Source organism: Capricornis sumatraensis, chromosome 3, assembly GCF_032405125.1.
Source record: "Capricornis sumatraensis isolate serow.1 chromosome 3, serow.2, whole genome shotgun sequence".
In the NCBI taxonomy this organism is placed as follows: Eukaryota; Metazoa; Chordata; class Mammalia; order Artiodactyla; family Bovidae; genus Capricornis; species Capricornis sumatraensis.
In genome coordinates, this window is record NC_091071.1 from 178,573,180 (window position 1) to 178,590,630 (window position 17,451).

General features: G+C 57.0%; 1 protein-coding gene across 1 annotated transcript in view; it reads right to left on the reverse strand.

Moving 5' to 3' along the window:
- Positions 1 to 17,451, reverse strand: part of IGSF21 (immunoglobin superfamily member 21) — a 274,518-nt gene that overhangs the window by 12,850 nt on the left and 244,217 nt on the right. The window contains exon 5 of the mRNA XM_068969274.1: positions 1,607 to 1,722. Coding sequence (XP_068825375.1) covers positions 1,607 to 1,722 — 116 coding nt within the window. The remainder of the gene's footprint in view (positions 1 to 1,606; positions 1,723 to 17,451) is intronic.

Here is a 17,451-nt window from a genome sequence, read left to right on the forward strand (position 1 = left end):
CCCGCGGACTGCAGCCCGCCAGGCTCCTCTGTCCATGGGATTTCCCAGGCGAGAATACTGGAGTGGGTTGCCGTGCCCTCCTCCAGGGGAGCTTCCCGACCCAGGGATCGAACCCAGGTCTTTGGCATTGTAGGCGGATTCTTTACCACGTGAGCTACCAGGGAAGCCGCTAACTCCACTCTACCCCTCTTAATCCCTGTGATGTGTGAAACTCACAAGGTCAAAACTGAAAGGGGCCTTGGGGGCATGCACCCCATGGGTTTTTGATATGGCTCAGGGAGCCCCATAAGCTGGGCTTAGTCGCTCAGTTGTGTCCCACTCTTTGTGACCCTATGGACTGCAGCCTGGCACGCTTCTCTGTCCGTGGGGATTCTCCAGGCAAGGATACTGGAGTGGGTAGCTGTGCCCTCCTCCAGGGGAGCTTCCCGACCCGGATCTAACCCACACCCCCTGTGACTCCCGCCTTGCAGGTGGATTCTTTAGCAGCTGAACCACAGGGGGGTTTGCAGGGAGCCCTGAGGGTTCCACAGACGAGCCTCAGGACCCATTAGGGCAACTTGCCCTTCCTTCACTTTTAAAGATCTTCTACACGGGGCTTCCATGTATATTTCATTTACATCAAACAGGTCCTGCTGCTTCTAAAAAGGTCCTTCCAGCCTTCTAAAAAGGCTGGAAAGCTATAACACTGTCCACACTCTAAACCTCCTCAAAAAGCCTGAGAAGCAGAGGGGGGCTTTCCTGCTCAGGGTCACTTGGCACAAGCGGCGTCAGGGGCTGGAACCCAACTCCCGAGCGCCCTGAGGTCCTACCGTCCCCCACCTGCTTCAAGCTGCTGTGACAATAACTCAGGAGCCGCAGCAACAGACTTCGAAGCGGTCGGCGGCGACGTTTAGTCGCCCAGTTGTACCCGACTCTTGCGACCCCATGGACTGGGGTCGCCAGGCTCCTCTGTCCAAGGGATTCTCCAGGCAAGAATACCGGAGTGGGTTGCTGTGCCCTCCTCCAGGGGGATCTTCCCAATGCAGGGATGGAAGCTGCGTCTCCTGCACTGCAGGTGGGCTCTACTGCTGAGCCAGCAGGGAAGCCCCCCTCAAAGTGGGTGGGATGAGACTAGTAAGGAGTTAGCCAAAACAGAGAGTCCCCATTTCCTCCCCGCCCACTTTCCTCTCCCCTTCCCTTCCTCCTTCCCACCCTCCGCAGAGGACTTGGAGCTGGAGGGCACGACCTTGAGTCCCAGCTCTGTCACGGACACAGGCGGGCCTCTCTCCACTTCGCTTCCCTTCCCAGGGCCTCATCGGTCTCCATCCTGTGCAGTGACTGGGGTGGGGGTGTGCTTGAAGCTGGGATGCCCTGATGGTCACCCTCACTGCAGCTCAGGGACTTCAGGGTCCAGGAGACGTGGGGGTCCTCCTCACCTCACCAGGAGGCAAGAGAGACTCAGGGACATCCGGGCGGGTCAGGTGAGCGGGCAGGGTCAGAGCAGGCAGACAGAGCAGAGCACACCTACGCGGACAGTGGCCTCTGCAGGTGAGCTCCGTGCTGACACGGGCCGTTGGGCGAGCCACGCGGGAGGGGACGCAGCAGGGGCGGCTGCAGCGGTACTCACCGTGGGCGCCGGCTTCCCTCCCGACACGATGCAGACCAGCGTGAAGTTCTGGGCTTGGTAACGGCTGAAGGGGGCCGGGGTGTCAGCGGCCACCACCTCGATGGAGGTGGGTGGAGCTACCCAAAGAGAAGCGCAGAGAGAGCGAGGCTTCACTGAAAGGTTCAGAAAGAGTTCACTGATGGCCTAGGGCAGGCCAGGCCCTCTGCTAGGCGCGGTGAAAAGTGACAAAGGGAAGGTCGCTCAGTCGTGTCCAACTCTGTGACCCCCTGGACTGTAGCCCGCCAGGCTCCTCTGCCCATGGGATTCACTAGACAGAAATACTAGAGTGCGAAGCCCTTCCCTTCTCCAGGGGATCTCTCCAACTCAGGGATCGAACCCAGGTCTCCCGCATTGCAGGTGGATTCTTTACCAGCTGAGCCCCCAGGGAAACCCAACAGGCGCTATGGCAGAGGACGAATGTTGCACAATTCCAGGGCGTGCCCCCGGCATCAAGTGCCGTGAGAATGGCGTCCCTGCTGGGCATACAAATGAGGGCCCCGCCGCCCGGGGCTTACAGCCTGTCGGGGAAGATAACCGGGAATGGAGAGATCACCATGGTCCACTGGGCTCAGGGCATCAGATACCTGGTGTGACCAAGTAGGCAGGGACCCGCCCAGGCCTGAGGAAGTGACCCTGCGCTGTGATCTGAGGAAGCAGCAGTAGGCAGAGGACACGTGTGGCAGGTGGAAGGAACAGCTTGTGCAAAAGCCTCGTGGCAGCTGGCTCAGGGTGGCGGGGGGGAGGGGAGGGGTGTGAGAGGCAGGATGTTGTGCTGGGAGGGCAAGGTCGGGGACGAGGTACCCAGTGGGGCTCGGGAGACTTGCAGGGCACCGCTAGTGGGTCACCGCTCACAGCGATGTGTGGGGGCCGGTTCCTGCCAGCTCCTGAGAGCTGACTGTGACATTCCTGGGAATGGTGAACCAGTTTTTAAACCGCTGCTAGGTTGAAACAGATGGCCCGGTGGGCATCCTTACACCATGGAAATCAGCCACCACTGCAAATCAGGGCTTCCTTGTTTATTTCCTTCCCCTGCCCCCAGCCCCGGCCCCCACAGAGCAGGTTACCAGCCCAGCGCTGGTTGTGAGTTTTTCTTTGTCCTGAGAGCAGTAGGGAGCCATTGACAGCTTCAGACAAGAGCAGAACATGATCTGAGACTGGAAACAGAGGGCTGTATAAGCCAGAGAGATGGGTAGCTTAGACCATGGTGACCGCGGAGCGAGAGGGCGACCGCGGAGCAAGAGGGCGACCGCGGAGCAAGAGGACGGCCGCGGAGCGAGAGGAGAGGACGGCCGCGGAGCGAGAGGGCGACCGCGGAGCAAGAGGACGGCCGCGGAGCGAGAGGAGAGGACGGCCGCGGAGCGAGAGCAGATGCGCAGCTTAGACCATGGCGACCGCCGAGCGAGAGCACGACCGCGGGGCGAGAGCAGATGACTCTGGGAGGTATTTAAGCCAGTAGTCTGCCCTCTTTTCTTCTCTTCCCCCTAAAGTTGGCTTATCTTGTTGGTCCCGCCTCCTGCCAGCTCCCTGCCCTGTCCTCACCGCCCACCACTGGCTGGTTTGCCAGAGCCAGTGCCCCCAGGCACCTCGCGACATTGAGAGTTCAAACCTGGAGCCAGCGTTTCAGCGAGGTCACCACCACCTCCGTTTCATCCTTGGGCAGATTACCAAAGCCGTGAGCCTCAGCTTCCCGATTTGCTAAATGGGACTAATCCTTGGCAGACATATTCGAAGGATGAACCAGTAAATCGCTATGACAGGGCTTAGCGCATGCTAGGAATTCACTGGTTATAGGATCCCTGCAGTTCATTTCTCCAGCCGCGTTGTCATCCGCAGGACAGGAGCTAGAATCTTAGTTAGGCCTCTGCTTAGGAAAGGCTGTCAGTTCTGGCTTCTTGTAGCCTTGGGTCAAGTGCAGTGGGGGGTGCAGAGAAAATGAAGAGGGGTGAGTGTTTCCTTCCTGCAAGGGGTTTTCACTCCAGTTAAGTTTAATTAAATCCAACAAACGTTTCCTGACACCTACTAGGTGCTGGGCACGGTGCCAGGTGCTTGCCGTAGGCACTTCGAGCTCACAGTCTGGCAGGGGCGACAGGCACCTGGCAACAACTCTATTTTAAGGTCTAGTGAGACGAAGCCAGGTAGGAACCATTCATTCGCTCAGACAGCCACCACGCGCCGTCGCGAGGGGAAGCCGAACAGACAGGAAACACAGGGAGAGCAATAGATGGAGAGCTGTGATTACGTGCGCGACGGGAGGAAGCAGATGGGGAGTGGGGTGGGGACTGCGAGCCGGGAGGGGTGCACCAGAGTCTTTGAATTATCCACACGTCACAGAGTCTGCAATCTAACTTTTCTAGAACTCACTGCAAGCCTGGATTCCACGGCAAGAACCAACCGTGGCCAAAGGTTAGGAGCCAGGAGGTGTTCTAAGCCCTTAACGTCTGGCGGCTCAGAGGGTAAAGCGCCTGCCCACAATGCGGGAGACCTGGGTCCAATCCCTGGGTCGGGAAGTTCCCCTGGAGAAGGAAATGGCAACCCACTCCAGTATCCTTGCCTGGAGAATCCCATAGATGGAAGAGCCTGGTGGGCTACAGTCCATGGGGTCGCAAAGAGTCGGACACGACTGAGCGAGCTCACTTCACTTCATGAGTCTACAGAAAGGGCTTATTTATTCCTGTCTTCAGTTCAGTTCAGTTCAGTTCAGTCGCTCAGTCGTGTCCGACTCTTTGCGACCCCATGAATCGCAGCACGCCAGGCCTCCCTGTCCATCACCATCTCCCAGAGTTCACTCAGACTCACGTCCATCGAGTCCGTGATGCCTTTACTGATGGGGAAACTTAAGAGGTGAAGGGACTTTCTGGGGCTCACAGAGTTTAGATTTGAAACCGGAACTCCCAGACCCCAGGGCTCCAACACTGCGTGAAACCGCAGTTGGCACCTTTAGCCCTGAGTGCACATTTCAGCCATTGCAGACGCTCATTTACCTGACACACTCAGTTCTCAGGCAGACCTTTAATTGAGATCCCTGGGGGAACTGCTCCTGTGGGTGGCTCTGTTTAACTCAGGTGCCCCAAAGATCAAGGGACCATGTCAATTAGAGCTTAGCAAAATTCTCTGGTGGGGCTTCTCTGATAGCTCAGATGATAAAGAATCCACCCGCAAGGCAGGAGTCACGCATTTGATCCCTGGGTCGGGAAGATCCCCTGGTGAAGGAAATGGCACTCCAGTGTTCTTGTCTGGGAAACGCTGTGAACAGAGGAGGCTGGTGGGCTACAGTCCATGGGGCCGTGAAAGAGTTGAACAAAACTGAGTGACTAACCAACCAACAACCAACCAGCATGACTGTCTCTGGCCCTGCTTATGGTGGTTGATACGTAGCGTTAAGTATACCCTCCAAGAGGGCTAGAGGCTCAGAACTGGGCAGGGGGCACCTTTAAAAATCACTCATTCTTCCGTTCTTTTTCACTGAGCAAACAGTAATCAGACACCTAGAAGCTTCCTTATAGGAGGGCTTCGGGGAGTAAATGGGATGATGCTTACCAGATGCCCGGCACATAGTAAGCCCGCAGTACAGCTGAGCAATTTTAACTGATATCATTTGTATCACTATTTTGAAAGAGGTAGTATAGGACAGTGGTCAAGAGTATGGGCCCTGAATCTCACTGTGTGTGTGTGTGCTAAGTCGCTTCAGTCACGTCTGACTCTTGGCAACCCTGTGGACCGTAGCCCGCCAGGCTCCTCGGTCCATGGGGTTCTCCAGGCGGGAATACTGGAGTGGGTTGCCATGCCCGCCTCCAGGGGATCTTCCTGACCCAGGGATCAAACCCACGTCTCTTGTGTCTCCTGCATTGGCAGGCGGGTCTTTACCACTAGCGCCACCTGGGAAGCTCCTAGATCATACTACCCAGGGTTCAGAGACCAGCTGTACCACTTCCCAGCTATGTGACCTTGGGAAAGATATTCAGCCTCTCTGAACCTATTTCCTTGTCTGCAAAATGGAATTATCGAGTGCTGAGAATTCAGTAAAGTAGTACCGTGGGACTTTAATCTGCAATTAAAGGCAGATTTCTACTGGAGAGCGCTGGTCTTCCATTTTACAGATTAGCACAACTGAGGTCAGACAGAGGGAGAGATTTGCCTATAGTCACACTGTTGGTCAGTGGCAGTGCCTGGACTGGCAACTAGGCCCTCCAGATCCTGTCCAGGATTCTCTGCACAGCACGAATACCCCTTCCCCAACACACACACACACACACACACACACACGCACACACACATTCTGGAGATCTGCCCCAAGTCACACACCCCACACACACACACCCTGATTGGGACCCGTGTCCCTGTGTCTTGTTATGTTTCTGAGCCGGTGTTAGCAACATGTACAGTTAATCAAGCTCTTAAGACAATGGATTTCCGTGGTGCGGACGAGGACGCAGCAGAGCTGCCCACGTCAGGGTGGAGGCCTGGGCTTCCCACCGTCTCCACCGAAGTATTCCTCCTTGGCGGTGTCCCGGGAGACTGTCACCCTGCCTCTTGCCTGCTGTCGCCCGCCGGCGGGCCCTGAGTGCAGGCGGTCAGCGAGCAGTCCCCTCCGGGAGTCCTTGGCGGCCTTAGGAGGCGTCGCTCCACGCATCACCATCGTCCTCTTCCCTTGACTGTGCGCAGCTCTCTCACCTCCACAGACTGCTGCTCCCTGGGCTCTCAGCCTGGAGCCTCCCTCCACGCTCCTGACCGCTTCCACGTCCCCAGCTCCGTCTCTGTGTCCGTCTCCACCTCCTCCCCCAGTCCCACTCTCACCTCCAGCCCAGCTCCGTCTCTCTTCCTCCTCCACCCCCGTCCCATTCCCTTTTCCATCCGAGCTCCATTTCTCTCCCCCCACCCCCATCTCCGGTCTGTGCCCGTGTGCACCCTCATATCTGCCTCCATTCCTCCCCTCCTCCAATCCCAGCCTCCTCTCCCTGCTCACGACCCCCAGCCCTGCTACAATCTGTGACCAAGGTCAAGGTGAGAGGTCCTCTTCTGGCTCTGCACCTGGAATAGATCCTGTGGACCCAGGAACAGCGGCAGTTCCAGGCATAAGTATCCTGGACAACAACAATCCCTAATTCAAAGCTGGGCTGCAGAATCAGCAGGACAGAGCAAGCCCACCTGACTATGACGCGGTGCATTTAATGGTGAAGAATCCACCACAAAGACCCCTGGATCTCCAACGGCTCCGCACTCGTCTGCAGCAGTAGCCCGTGTGCTCACTCTAAGTGCCTCATTCCTGTGGCCTCTGAGAGGCAGTCTTCAAGGATGTCCACGCTAGTGCAAGGCTCTGCTGGGTGGGGGGAGGGTGGATACCATGCACCTGAAATGACCCTCCTCAGAGACACTGGGCCTGAGCAACGGAGAAATACGGGCTTCCCAGGTGGCTCAGATGCTAAAGAACCCGCCTGCCAATGCAGGAGACGTGGGTTCCATCCCTGGGTCATGAAGATCCCCTGGAGAAGGAAATGGCAACCCGCTCCAGTATTCTTGCCTGGAGAATTCTATGGACGGAGGGGTCTGGGTGGGGGCTACAATCCATGGGGTCAGGAAGAGCTGGACACAATTGAACGACCAGGCACACATGCAAGGGAGAAGTCGTCAGCAGTGGCTGTAGCAGTAAGAGGCTAGACATAGGCAGAGCTTGTGTCTGAGTTTACAAGCCACACGGACAGACCGTGACACTTGGGTCGCCCCGGCCCTGTGCGTGAGAAGGAGGCCCCCGTTCTAGGAGGTCACCATCATGGCCACACAGAGGCCACCACCGTAGAGCGCCCCTGACTCCGCTACCCCTGAGCCACGCCAGGAGACTTCCCAGTTAATTTTTGACTTTGCCTTAAGAAGAGAGAATTCCTGCTAGAAGTTTCTTCTACTGATTTTGTCCAGCCCCCAGGAAGGCAGAGCAGCTCTGGATGCAGCGGCCACACAGCACGGCAGGCCCCGTTCCAGTCCATCAGTGGGGGCAGAAGTGGAAATTATTTCAGACTCGACAGTTAACATCAATACAGTGAGGCAATGGTCGGCGATCAGTTTTATGAAATTAACTCTGAAATATTGCCTGTCTTTCTCTTGAAAGCAGAACTTTGTTTCGGTCATCGTAACTCACTTTGCAGATAATGTGATAGCTCTTAGCTCTGTAAATCATCCTGTGGCTTTCGCAATTCGGGAACACAAACCTGTTCTGACATAAACCCCAGCAGGCCTGAGTCTTTAACTGTATCTAGTGAAGTTCAGTTCTCTCTGTACCATGAAGCTCCCCCTACACTGCCCCTAGGGAACCAGCTCAGACAGAGTCAGGCCAAGGTTTCAGTCCTTGTTCTGTTACCAGTATCCCATGGGACTTTGGGCAAATCAGTGGACCCACTTGGGCATCAGTCTTCCCATATATAAAATGGGTTCAATAAAACACATCCTGCCAAACTTTCAGCTTCGAAGATTTTAAGAGAAACAGCAAACGAGGATACAGACGTAAACCCTCTACAAGAATGGCGAAGTGCCACACAAACAGAAGGGGATCATTTGTATCACCTGTTCGATTGCTCTCCCTTCTCCCCGGGCTGGGAGGGACATGTCGGGGAATATCTTCTCCCTCCCAGGGCTGGCTATTGTCTGGAGGAGGGGATAATCTCTGCTGTTCCTTGGGTATCACTCTAAATTGGTCTGAACACACTCCTGCTCTGGGTGTCATTTATCAAGGGGTGGTAATCAATTAGATTTTGGGGAGGAGTGGGAGAGGGGAAAGACTAGTTCAAAATTACATTATTTGCAAAAATCCATTCTTTTCTCTCAGCATGCCTGCTCTATTGACTGCCCTCTTTTTCAATCAGCTCCTAGTCTTTATACCGTATTTTTTTTTTTAAAAAAAGAAAGAAAACCACACTCTCATATAAAAGTGCTCACGAATATAAACATTCCTCATTCCTATTTTCTTTCTTCCGCTTTTCTTTTTTCAGTCCTACCTCTCGGTGTCTTTCCCATCCTCTCTACAGTCTCTCTCTGCTTCTTCAAGATGGTACTCAAAAGAGCATCTCCTCCAGGAAGCCTTCTCTGTTCCAGCCACACCGAACTGCCCAAGGTTCCTTCCTTGCCTTGCTCACCTACCCTGTGCCCTGGACATACTCGTCCTTCTGCTGGTTAACTCGGCTTCATCCTTCAGGTCTGGCCTTAGGTTGCCTCCTCCAGGCAGCCTTCCAGGACTTTGCCAGGCTGAATTCCTGGAGCATCCTGTTCTTGACATCCTCCTGGGTGCCTATCATCCTGTTCCAGGCCCATGTCTGTTTCTCCACTAGGCTGTGTACTTTCTGAAGCCTAGAACTTTGTCTTTAACCTCAGAGCTAATACAAGCCTGCCACACAGGGATTCCGCCTCAACTCCTGTTTGCTCTCTTCCTTCGTTCACTTCTCCCAGTACAAACAAGCGCATGGCCTCTGGAAGGAATCCCACACGACCTTGGATGCGTGGGCCCTACCTCCACCTCTGGCTTTGTCTTGACCCTCCCCTCAACACCATGCTCCAAACATCCTGAGACATGTTTGGTCCATAAACACCCTGAGCACATTTCAACCCCAGGGCCCTGGCATCTGCTGCTGCCTTTGCCTGCAGTCTTCCACTCAGCTTTGTGCAGGTTGGGTCCTGCTTATCTTTCAAGGCTCAGCTCAAATGCCACCTCCCAGCCCAGGCGAGGTGCTTCTGATGCCTGTCACAGCGCTTGTCGTGTCTTCATAGAGCACATCACAAGGTGCAGTTATTCGTGCATCAGCTCACACGCTTGTCTTTTTCCCAAACCCACCCCCCCGCAACTAGAACGTAAGCACCATGAGGACAGAAATTCTTGTCTACTACCGTAACCCCAGGGCCTGAAACAGTGGTTTACTCAGCACACATCTGTCAAATGAATGAGCTGGGAGGAGGGACGGAGGTGTCCTGCCCTCTCGTCCACGCCTGATTCAGAAGGGCTGGAATCCCAGCCGTGTCCATGCCCCTCTTTCCCAGCGGAAGCCTGAGGAAGCAAGGTGCCACTGGCAGGAGGGGGCTCCAGCAAGAAAAAGAGAAGAAAAAGCACACCTCTTTGGTTTATGGGAAAATTAAATATTGAACTGAGTAGTAATGGCAGCCAAGGGGAAAAAATACTGACAAAAAGCCCCCAAATGGAGCCGCCGTCAGTGACAGGAGAGAGGAACGCAGCGTCTGTACTTATACAAGCTGCAATGGGGCCCTTTCATGTGGCAGCTGCTGAGCCGAGTCACAGCCCCCAACCCTGGGAGCGGGCGGGAGCCCGCATGCGGATGCGCTGGGGATCTGGGGCCCGGGTCGCTTGGGGGGATCAGCGGCCACGGCCCAGAGCCTCCCTGCCTGGAGATGGGGGCCTTTCTGAGTGGAACGGGGTCACAAGGGTCCCCAGTGGCTGCGGGCACAACCCATCCACCCGCTTCCTCTCTGCAGAGAGCCGGCTGCCGGCACTGCTCACCTGCCTTGCCCCTCCCCTGCCAGCTGTTGTGCTTTCCAAGCGGTGAGAGATAAAATTAACAACCCCAACTGGAGGCTCTGGCTGGCTGCTCTGGGGGAGGGGGTGGCACAGCGTGAAGGGCGGCGAATCGGTGAGGCTGCGCAGAGAGGGGCCCAACTCGGGCTACTGCTGACAGAGAAGTAAAATCCCACGCGTGCCTGTGCACACACACGGACACAGAGATATGCACATAAACACACACACAAAGCATGTGTGTAAACACGCACATAAACACATATGCATACACACACAGAAACACACACGCGCATACACACACATGTCTGCATACGTGTGCTGCGTGCTAAGTCGCTCAGTTGTGTCAGACTCTTTTCGACCCCATGGACTGTAGCCCCCCGGCTCCTCTGTCCATGGGATTCTCCAGGCAAGAATAGTGGAGCGGGTTGCCATTTCCTCCTCCAGGGGATCTTCCTGCCCCAGGGATCAAGCCCGCGTTGCTTATGTCTCCTGCATTGGCAGGCAGGTTCTTCACCAGTAGCTCAACCAGGGAAGCCCCATACACACACACACACACATATGCATAACAGACACAGCACGCACACATATGCACACACACACACACACACACACACACACCCGGAAGTGTGGCGAGGAGACCAGCACACAGGCCTTGCTGCTGGTTCTGCGTTTCTTGCTTCTGCCACTTTGTACCGATGCCTGTAACCCAGAAGTTCTCGAAGTGTGCTTTGAGAACTGCCCCCGCCCCACTACGCCATTGTAGTTTATGTGGCAATAGAGCGAATGTTTTCAGGCCCATGACAGGCACCATTTGGGCAGAGATGAAATCTATGGGGTGTGACAGGAGCCCATTTTAAATAGCAGCAAGCCTGGCTATGTGGGGGGATGTTTCCAGTGCATCCCAGAGGTATGTATTACACACATGGGCGATTTCACCAGGTTGCATCGTTGTAGTTTTATTAAAGAAGACTCTGGAAGCCTGAGGAAGCTTGGGGAGGCCTTGGCAAGTGGGCAAGCCCATTTGGGATCTGGCCCGTGGCAGTGGCACTCAGCGCAAGTTCTTCCTGTTCAAGTTCAACTTCAAGTTCAGGCTATTCCATTAACCACCACCCCTCAAGCCTCTGAGAACAATGGGCTGGAGCCTGGAGATTCTGGGTGGGTCTCAAGTCCTCTTCCCCAGCCCGGGAAAGCCTCTGTCCCTTCCGACAGAGCTGTGTCCCCGCGAGCATCAGGTCCCGGGGTTTGGAGACTTGGAACAGGGCCGCCCCTGGCCCTCCCCACCCCGCACTGGGGTCACTTGGCCCCGGGTCGCAGGTCCTCTGCTTATGGGCAGTAGGTCCTAAGGGCAGATGCTGGTTTCCTGGGCCTCCCGCATAAGGTGAGGGTGATGTTAGTGCCTTCCTGCGGGCGCCTGTGGGGGCTGAAGCACTTGGCCCCCAGCCTCCCAGCAGAGCCCCCAGCCCCCCAAATCCCCAGCTCAAAGCCCTCCCTTCCAGCGCGAGATTTCCCAGAGGGCTCTGCAGACAGAGTCTTTCCAGTCCCATCAGCATCTTAGGATTGATTTCCTGAGTCAGAGGGCAAGTAAATCATTCTTGCTGCTTGAGTCTCATAAAGCAATTTCCAGGGGAGGCGAGGGTGAAGGGGAGGGGAAGGGCTGTGCAGAAGGGGCATTTTGTGCGAAGAGGATTGTGTGTTTTATTTTTCCTCCTTGACATTTTACTATGAAAATATTCAAGCCCATCAAAAAGCACAAATAACTGTACAATGAACACTCATGAGGCCATCACCCAGCTTTGTCGATGAATACTTATTTCTACCGACTCTATCACACATCTATCTAATTGTGTCTTTTCCAAGAGCCGGGCAAGGCAGAGCCAAGCTCGTTCCTAGCAGGGCTCCAACTCCTGGCCAGGGTGGGGTGGCCTGATCTGGGGTTGGGGGCATCCCGGAGTTCCAGCGCCCCCAGCCTCTCCCCTGGCCCTTCACGGCCCTTGTGGCCTGGGCCGCTGTCCCCCTTCTGAGCTTCCTGTGCTCATCTCCGGCTGGGTCAGCTCTGGCCTCAGTTCTCTCTCTTGTGAGATGGGCACCACACGGGACCTGTCTCACAGGGCTCATGATTGAGGGAGGCTTTGCAGGATGCCTGGTATCTGCTAAGCCCCTGCCTCCACTGGCTACCTGACTTGTGAACAGTAGCCTCCATCTCTGGTCTGAGCAGCGTCTGGGCTTTGCAGGCCCCGCGCGCGCCACAGGGTAAACCTCAGTGAGCAGGGGCTGGGCGGATGTTTGCGGGCGTGATGGGGGGAGCACAGGTTTGCTCAGTGAGCACCCTCTTCTGAGCCCTGATTCCAGGGCCCAAGGGGTCCTGAATTACACAGCAGGTGGGAGGCCCCTGACCATCATCACGGCTCATCTGAGGCAGGGTCCATGCTGAATGCTTTCACGCATCAGAGCCTTGCAGAACCCAGAAGTAGGAATTATGATCTCCATTTTCAGAGGCACTGGTTCGTGGCCACTCAACCAGTAAGGACCAAGGTTATGGCTTGAACCCACATCTGGCTTGAGCCCCCAGCCCGGCCTTGCTTCTTCCCTGCTGGGGGTCTATCTCAGGGCCTCGGTTTCCTCTGTGCTCAGGTGAGGGGGCTGGCCTAGGCGGGTCCTAAAGCCTCCTCCAGTTCACAAAGCCTGTGGCTCTACGTGGGGAACCCCGGGGGAGCAGCCGGAGGGTTCACGGCTGGAGAGGAGGAAGGCTGTCCTGACCGGCCGTCAGACGGCGGGGTGGGTCAGCTGGGCAGGGTCCAGGCTCTCCCTGACGGGGAGCTTCAGGAGTTGGGGTGTCTCCGCTCGTGGGCCTGGGATCCAGGGAGACCCAGCGGAGGTTCACGTCTGGCCGGAGCTCCTCAGTGACGACCGTCTCCACTCTCAGCCCTGGTTCTACATCTCATGGCTGCCACAGGGAGCGTCCCAGGCCCACACCGGCGGCCCGGGCATCCTCGGACAGACGTCACTGGAGTCAGGGCCCTGCCCTCGCCTCCCAGACGCAGCCCAGGCACAGAGGGCAGAAGGCTCTTCCCGGGAGGCCCTCACGTCTCCTCTCCCTGCTCCTGCAGGGACCAGGCACAGCAGCTGGCCCCGGGTGGGCTCGGGAGTCAGCCTGCCCGCGTTCCATTCCCGGCCCCCCTGCCTCTTAGCGGGGTGACCTTGGCAAGTCCCTTACCCTCTCTGCGCCTCTTTTCCCGCGTCTCCTTAACAGAGTCCTGGTGAGCAGTGTGTGAAGCGGTGGTCCCCAACTTTTTCAGCACCGGGGGTCGGTTTTGTGGAAGGCGGTTTTCCCACAGACCAGAGAGGTGAGGATCGTTTCAGGGTGATTCTCAGAAGGAGCACGCACCCTAGGCCCCTGACATTCACGATTCACAGTAGGGTTCACGCTCCTGTGAGAGTCCACCGCCACGGCTGGTCTGACAGGGGCGGGACTCGGCAGGCCGCGCGCTGGGGAGCAGCTGGATGCGGATGGAGCTGTGCCTGCTCAGTGCTGCGGCCCCGCATGCAGCCCGGATCCTAGCAGGCCCAGCGGGGGGCTGCTGCGGAGAGCTTAGACCCTGACCTGGCGCCAGCGAGTGCTGAGCAGACGCCGGCTGTGCTGTTACTGTGGCCGTCTTTACCGCATCTTACTCCCGGCTCCATCCTTGGGGTCCGGCCGCAGGGGAGCACTCCTTCCTTGCCAGGCGTCCCTGCCCCCACACCATTGCCTCCAGGGCTCCGGCAGCCTGAAATGCGCCCTGGCCTGTCTGCCCTAGCTCCACACCGCCTCCTCCACGAAGCCTTCCAGATGCCACCCCCTGGAGGATCGCCCCCTTCCTGGGGGCTCTCGCACGCCTCACCTTGCGAACTAGTCCGCCCCCGACTTTCTTATTCCCCATCTGCTGGAATCTTGGAAACCTGTGACCTTCTCTGTCTCCCCCATCATTCGGGGGCTCCTTCAGAGCAAACACGGGGCCTATGTCCTTCTCATTATCCCCAGAGCCTAGAGGTCAGGTCGGGCTCTGGAATCAGAGGGAAGGGCTGAGCATCTCCTCCATGTGGTTACTTGCTAGTTGTGCAGTCTTGGGCCATTTGCTTCAACTCTCTGAGCCTCAGTTTCCTCTTCTGTACAATGGAAATCCCCACAACCACTCTCTCACCCACTGATGATTAAACAAGAAAACGCTCGTAAGGAACTTGGCACAATCCTGGCGCAAAAAAGCAGTCCGTCCCTGTTAGCTTTTGTCACTAAGATGATCTGCTGTGAAGACTTTCACTCCTGGAGAGCGAGTGAGGTAGCCCTGCCTCCTTGTGTACAGACGGGGAGACCGAGCTCAGGGGCTCGCTGCGGGAGCGCAGACTCCCCGGCCAAGCGCACGTGCAGCTGGTCCTGGTCTGTATCCGCCTCCGAAAGCGAGGTGGTGGGATTGCCTCCCTCGCCCCAGGGAGCTCTACAGGCAGCAGACACGTCCAGGGCGGGCTCATCACTTCCCAGGCCGCCCCAGCCCGCTCTGCCGGCTCCTGCTACAGCTCTGTGAGCACCTGTAACTTCAGCCTTGCGCTGTTCCTTAAATCACCGGGCCTGAGGCACTACCATTTCACCGGCCACATATCACTTGTAATTAAGGGGCCTGTCCCAGGCAGGGGAGGTCTACCTTCTGCCAGAAACACTAAATCCAGCTCCCAGGGGTGGAAAGGATGAAGCATCGCGTGGACCTCACACTTGTCAAGGTTTAAGGGCACATCTGCAGGCCTGCTCTGGTGGGGTCGCGAGGCTAGAGTTGAGCTGGGTGGACAGTAGGTGGAGAAAGGCCAGATCTGTGAGATGCGGAAGGTCCGGGGAGCTGGTGAGAGCCTTGGGGGACTGCAGCCACCTGCTTGACAATTTCAGGGAGCAGATGAATCTCTAGCTCAGCTTAGGAGGGCATGACAGGCTATTCTGTGCAAGGCTATAAAGAAGCTCCCTAGCCAGGCGGCCTGGGTTTGGAAGCCCAGCACTGCCACTCACTTGCTGTGTGACCTTGGGTGAGTTACTTAACCTCTCTGGGCTGCAGTTGCCTCGTTTATTAAAATGAGAGTGCTGGAAGTACCTACCTCCTCGAGCTGTGAAGAGTACATCAATTTATAAAGTGTCTGAAGCTGCCGTTGCCTCCTTGTAACTGCAAAATTCGTCACTAATATCGTATGTCCCAGGGCCCCCCTGGTGGCACAGACAGTCAAGAATCTGCCTGGAATGCGGTAGACCTGGGTTTGATCCCGGGGCCAGGAAGACCCTCTAGAGGAGGGCAAGGTAACCCACTCCAGCATTCTTGCCCGGAGAATTCCATGGACAGAGGAGCCTAGTGGGCTATAGACCATGGGGTCACAAAACGGCGGACACGACTGAGTGACTGGCAGAAGCAGCGTATGTCCTGGCCATCCCACGTTAAGGAGGCTCTTGGTCCTTCCTCCACAGCAGGCACATAATAGGGGCTTATAAATATTGGTTGAATCAAGGACCTGTAAGTGTGAAGAATGAATAAGCAAATCGCCTGTGCGTTTCCCTCAGAGAAGGGCTGGTGACATCAGCCCTGTGGTCCCAGGGACAAGACGCACAAAACAGTGCCTGCTGCTTGACTAAGCCGCCTGCTCCTTCCAGCCGTGATCATGGTCAGAGGGGTTATGCAGCTGTCCCTTTGTGCCTCGAAGGGCCTTGTCTCCATCCCCAGCTCAGGGCCTCCCGTCCCCACGGAGGGAGGGTGCTAATCAGAGAAGCTTCGGGTTCCTCTTCTAGGCTTCCCTTTATGCGCAGACTCGGTTTTTGCTGCTGTAAAATGGGGGCACTGATCTTGCTGAATTCCCAGATGCCTAGGAGGAGCGGCTGAGAGAGCAGCCCAAGTACCCCACGCTGTCTTATCGGGAGGAGCCCTGGAATCTGGCCGAGGCCCGGATGGCTGCCACAGTGCCCCCCATCAGAGAGGAGCAATGTCACCCCGTCTTCCCGGCAGCCTCGTGTTGTGGAAAAATCGGGGGGTCTGCCTTTCAGCAGGCCTGAGCTCGGATCCCAGCCCACACACCATTGTGTGACGCCGGGCAAATGCCCTGCCCTCTCTGATCCAGCTGTAGTTCGCCCCCCTAACTGAGGCAGCGTAGGGTCATCTGAGGATGGGTAAACTATGGGAGGACTGGGGAGCTCATGGCTGTGCTGGGCCTGCCGCTGAGTTCACAGTGGGCTGCAGTCAGCAGGGCTGCGCTCAGAGAGGCAGGGACAGAGCATTCTGGAAGCCCATCCAGGAATCAGTCAGCAGGCTCTGGCCTTCGAGGCTGAGGCTGGGAAGTGACCGTCCTTGATGCATGACCCGGCCCAGTTAACTCCAAAGTGCTCCTCTGAGCCCCAGACCCATCTGTTCGGCCCCTCTCTGAACGAGCTCTCAGCCGGTGACCTCAGCTGGCTGGGGGCCTGTGGGTGGGCAGGTGGGCAGAGTGAGCAGCCTCTCTCCCAGTCCCCGGCCAGGTCCAGGCACTCACGATGGCAGCGCTCAGTCCCTGAACAGCCTCCGTGTCCATTCTGGATGATCCTGGCCGCTCCAGCCTCGGTCCTCTGGGCTGCGCCCTCCCTCTGGCAGCCAAGCCCAGCCAGCTGCCTCAGCCTGCCTGCTGCCCGTCCAGAAGCTCCGACTGGTGGGGAGAAGGCCTGCAGAGGCCCCGAGGACAGCAGCCCTGTCCCCGCCACTCCAGTGGCCCATTTCCCACAGCCGCTGTCTGCCGAGTGCAGGCATGCGGTTCCACTGGCGCCTTCTCCGGGGAGCGCCTCCAGCCCAGGCCAGGGCTTGCTGCGTCCTCCACATCTGCTCCCAGCTTTCCGGTCGGTTCCATGACCTGCAGCTTCTGTCGAAAGATGCCTGGCATGTCCAGCCTTTTCTGCCTGAGCCCTGGGCTGGCTTTTGCCAAATCTCCCCTCCAAACTGCCCTCCCCACCTCCAGAACCTACCAGCAGGTCAGGCTAAGCGTCGTCGTCCTTACACCCCACAACAGCCCTAGGGAGGGGGAACCTTCATTAATCCCCAACAGGAACCTTTGTCACCCCCAGGTCCCAGATGGGGAAACTGAGGCTGGGAGAGGAAAAGTCAAGGCAAGATTGCTTAATGGGTGGGACTGGACTCAGGGTGCTGGGTCAGTCCCTCCCCAATCTCCGTCACCAGGGTCCAGCGTCAGAGGCCACAGTCGTCACCGCCGGGCTTATAGAGCTCCTGCTGGGCTGATGTCACTTCCCACATCTCTGACCCTGTTCCCCGGCCCCACT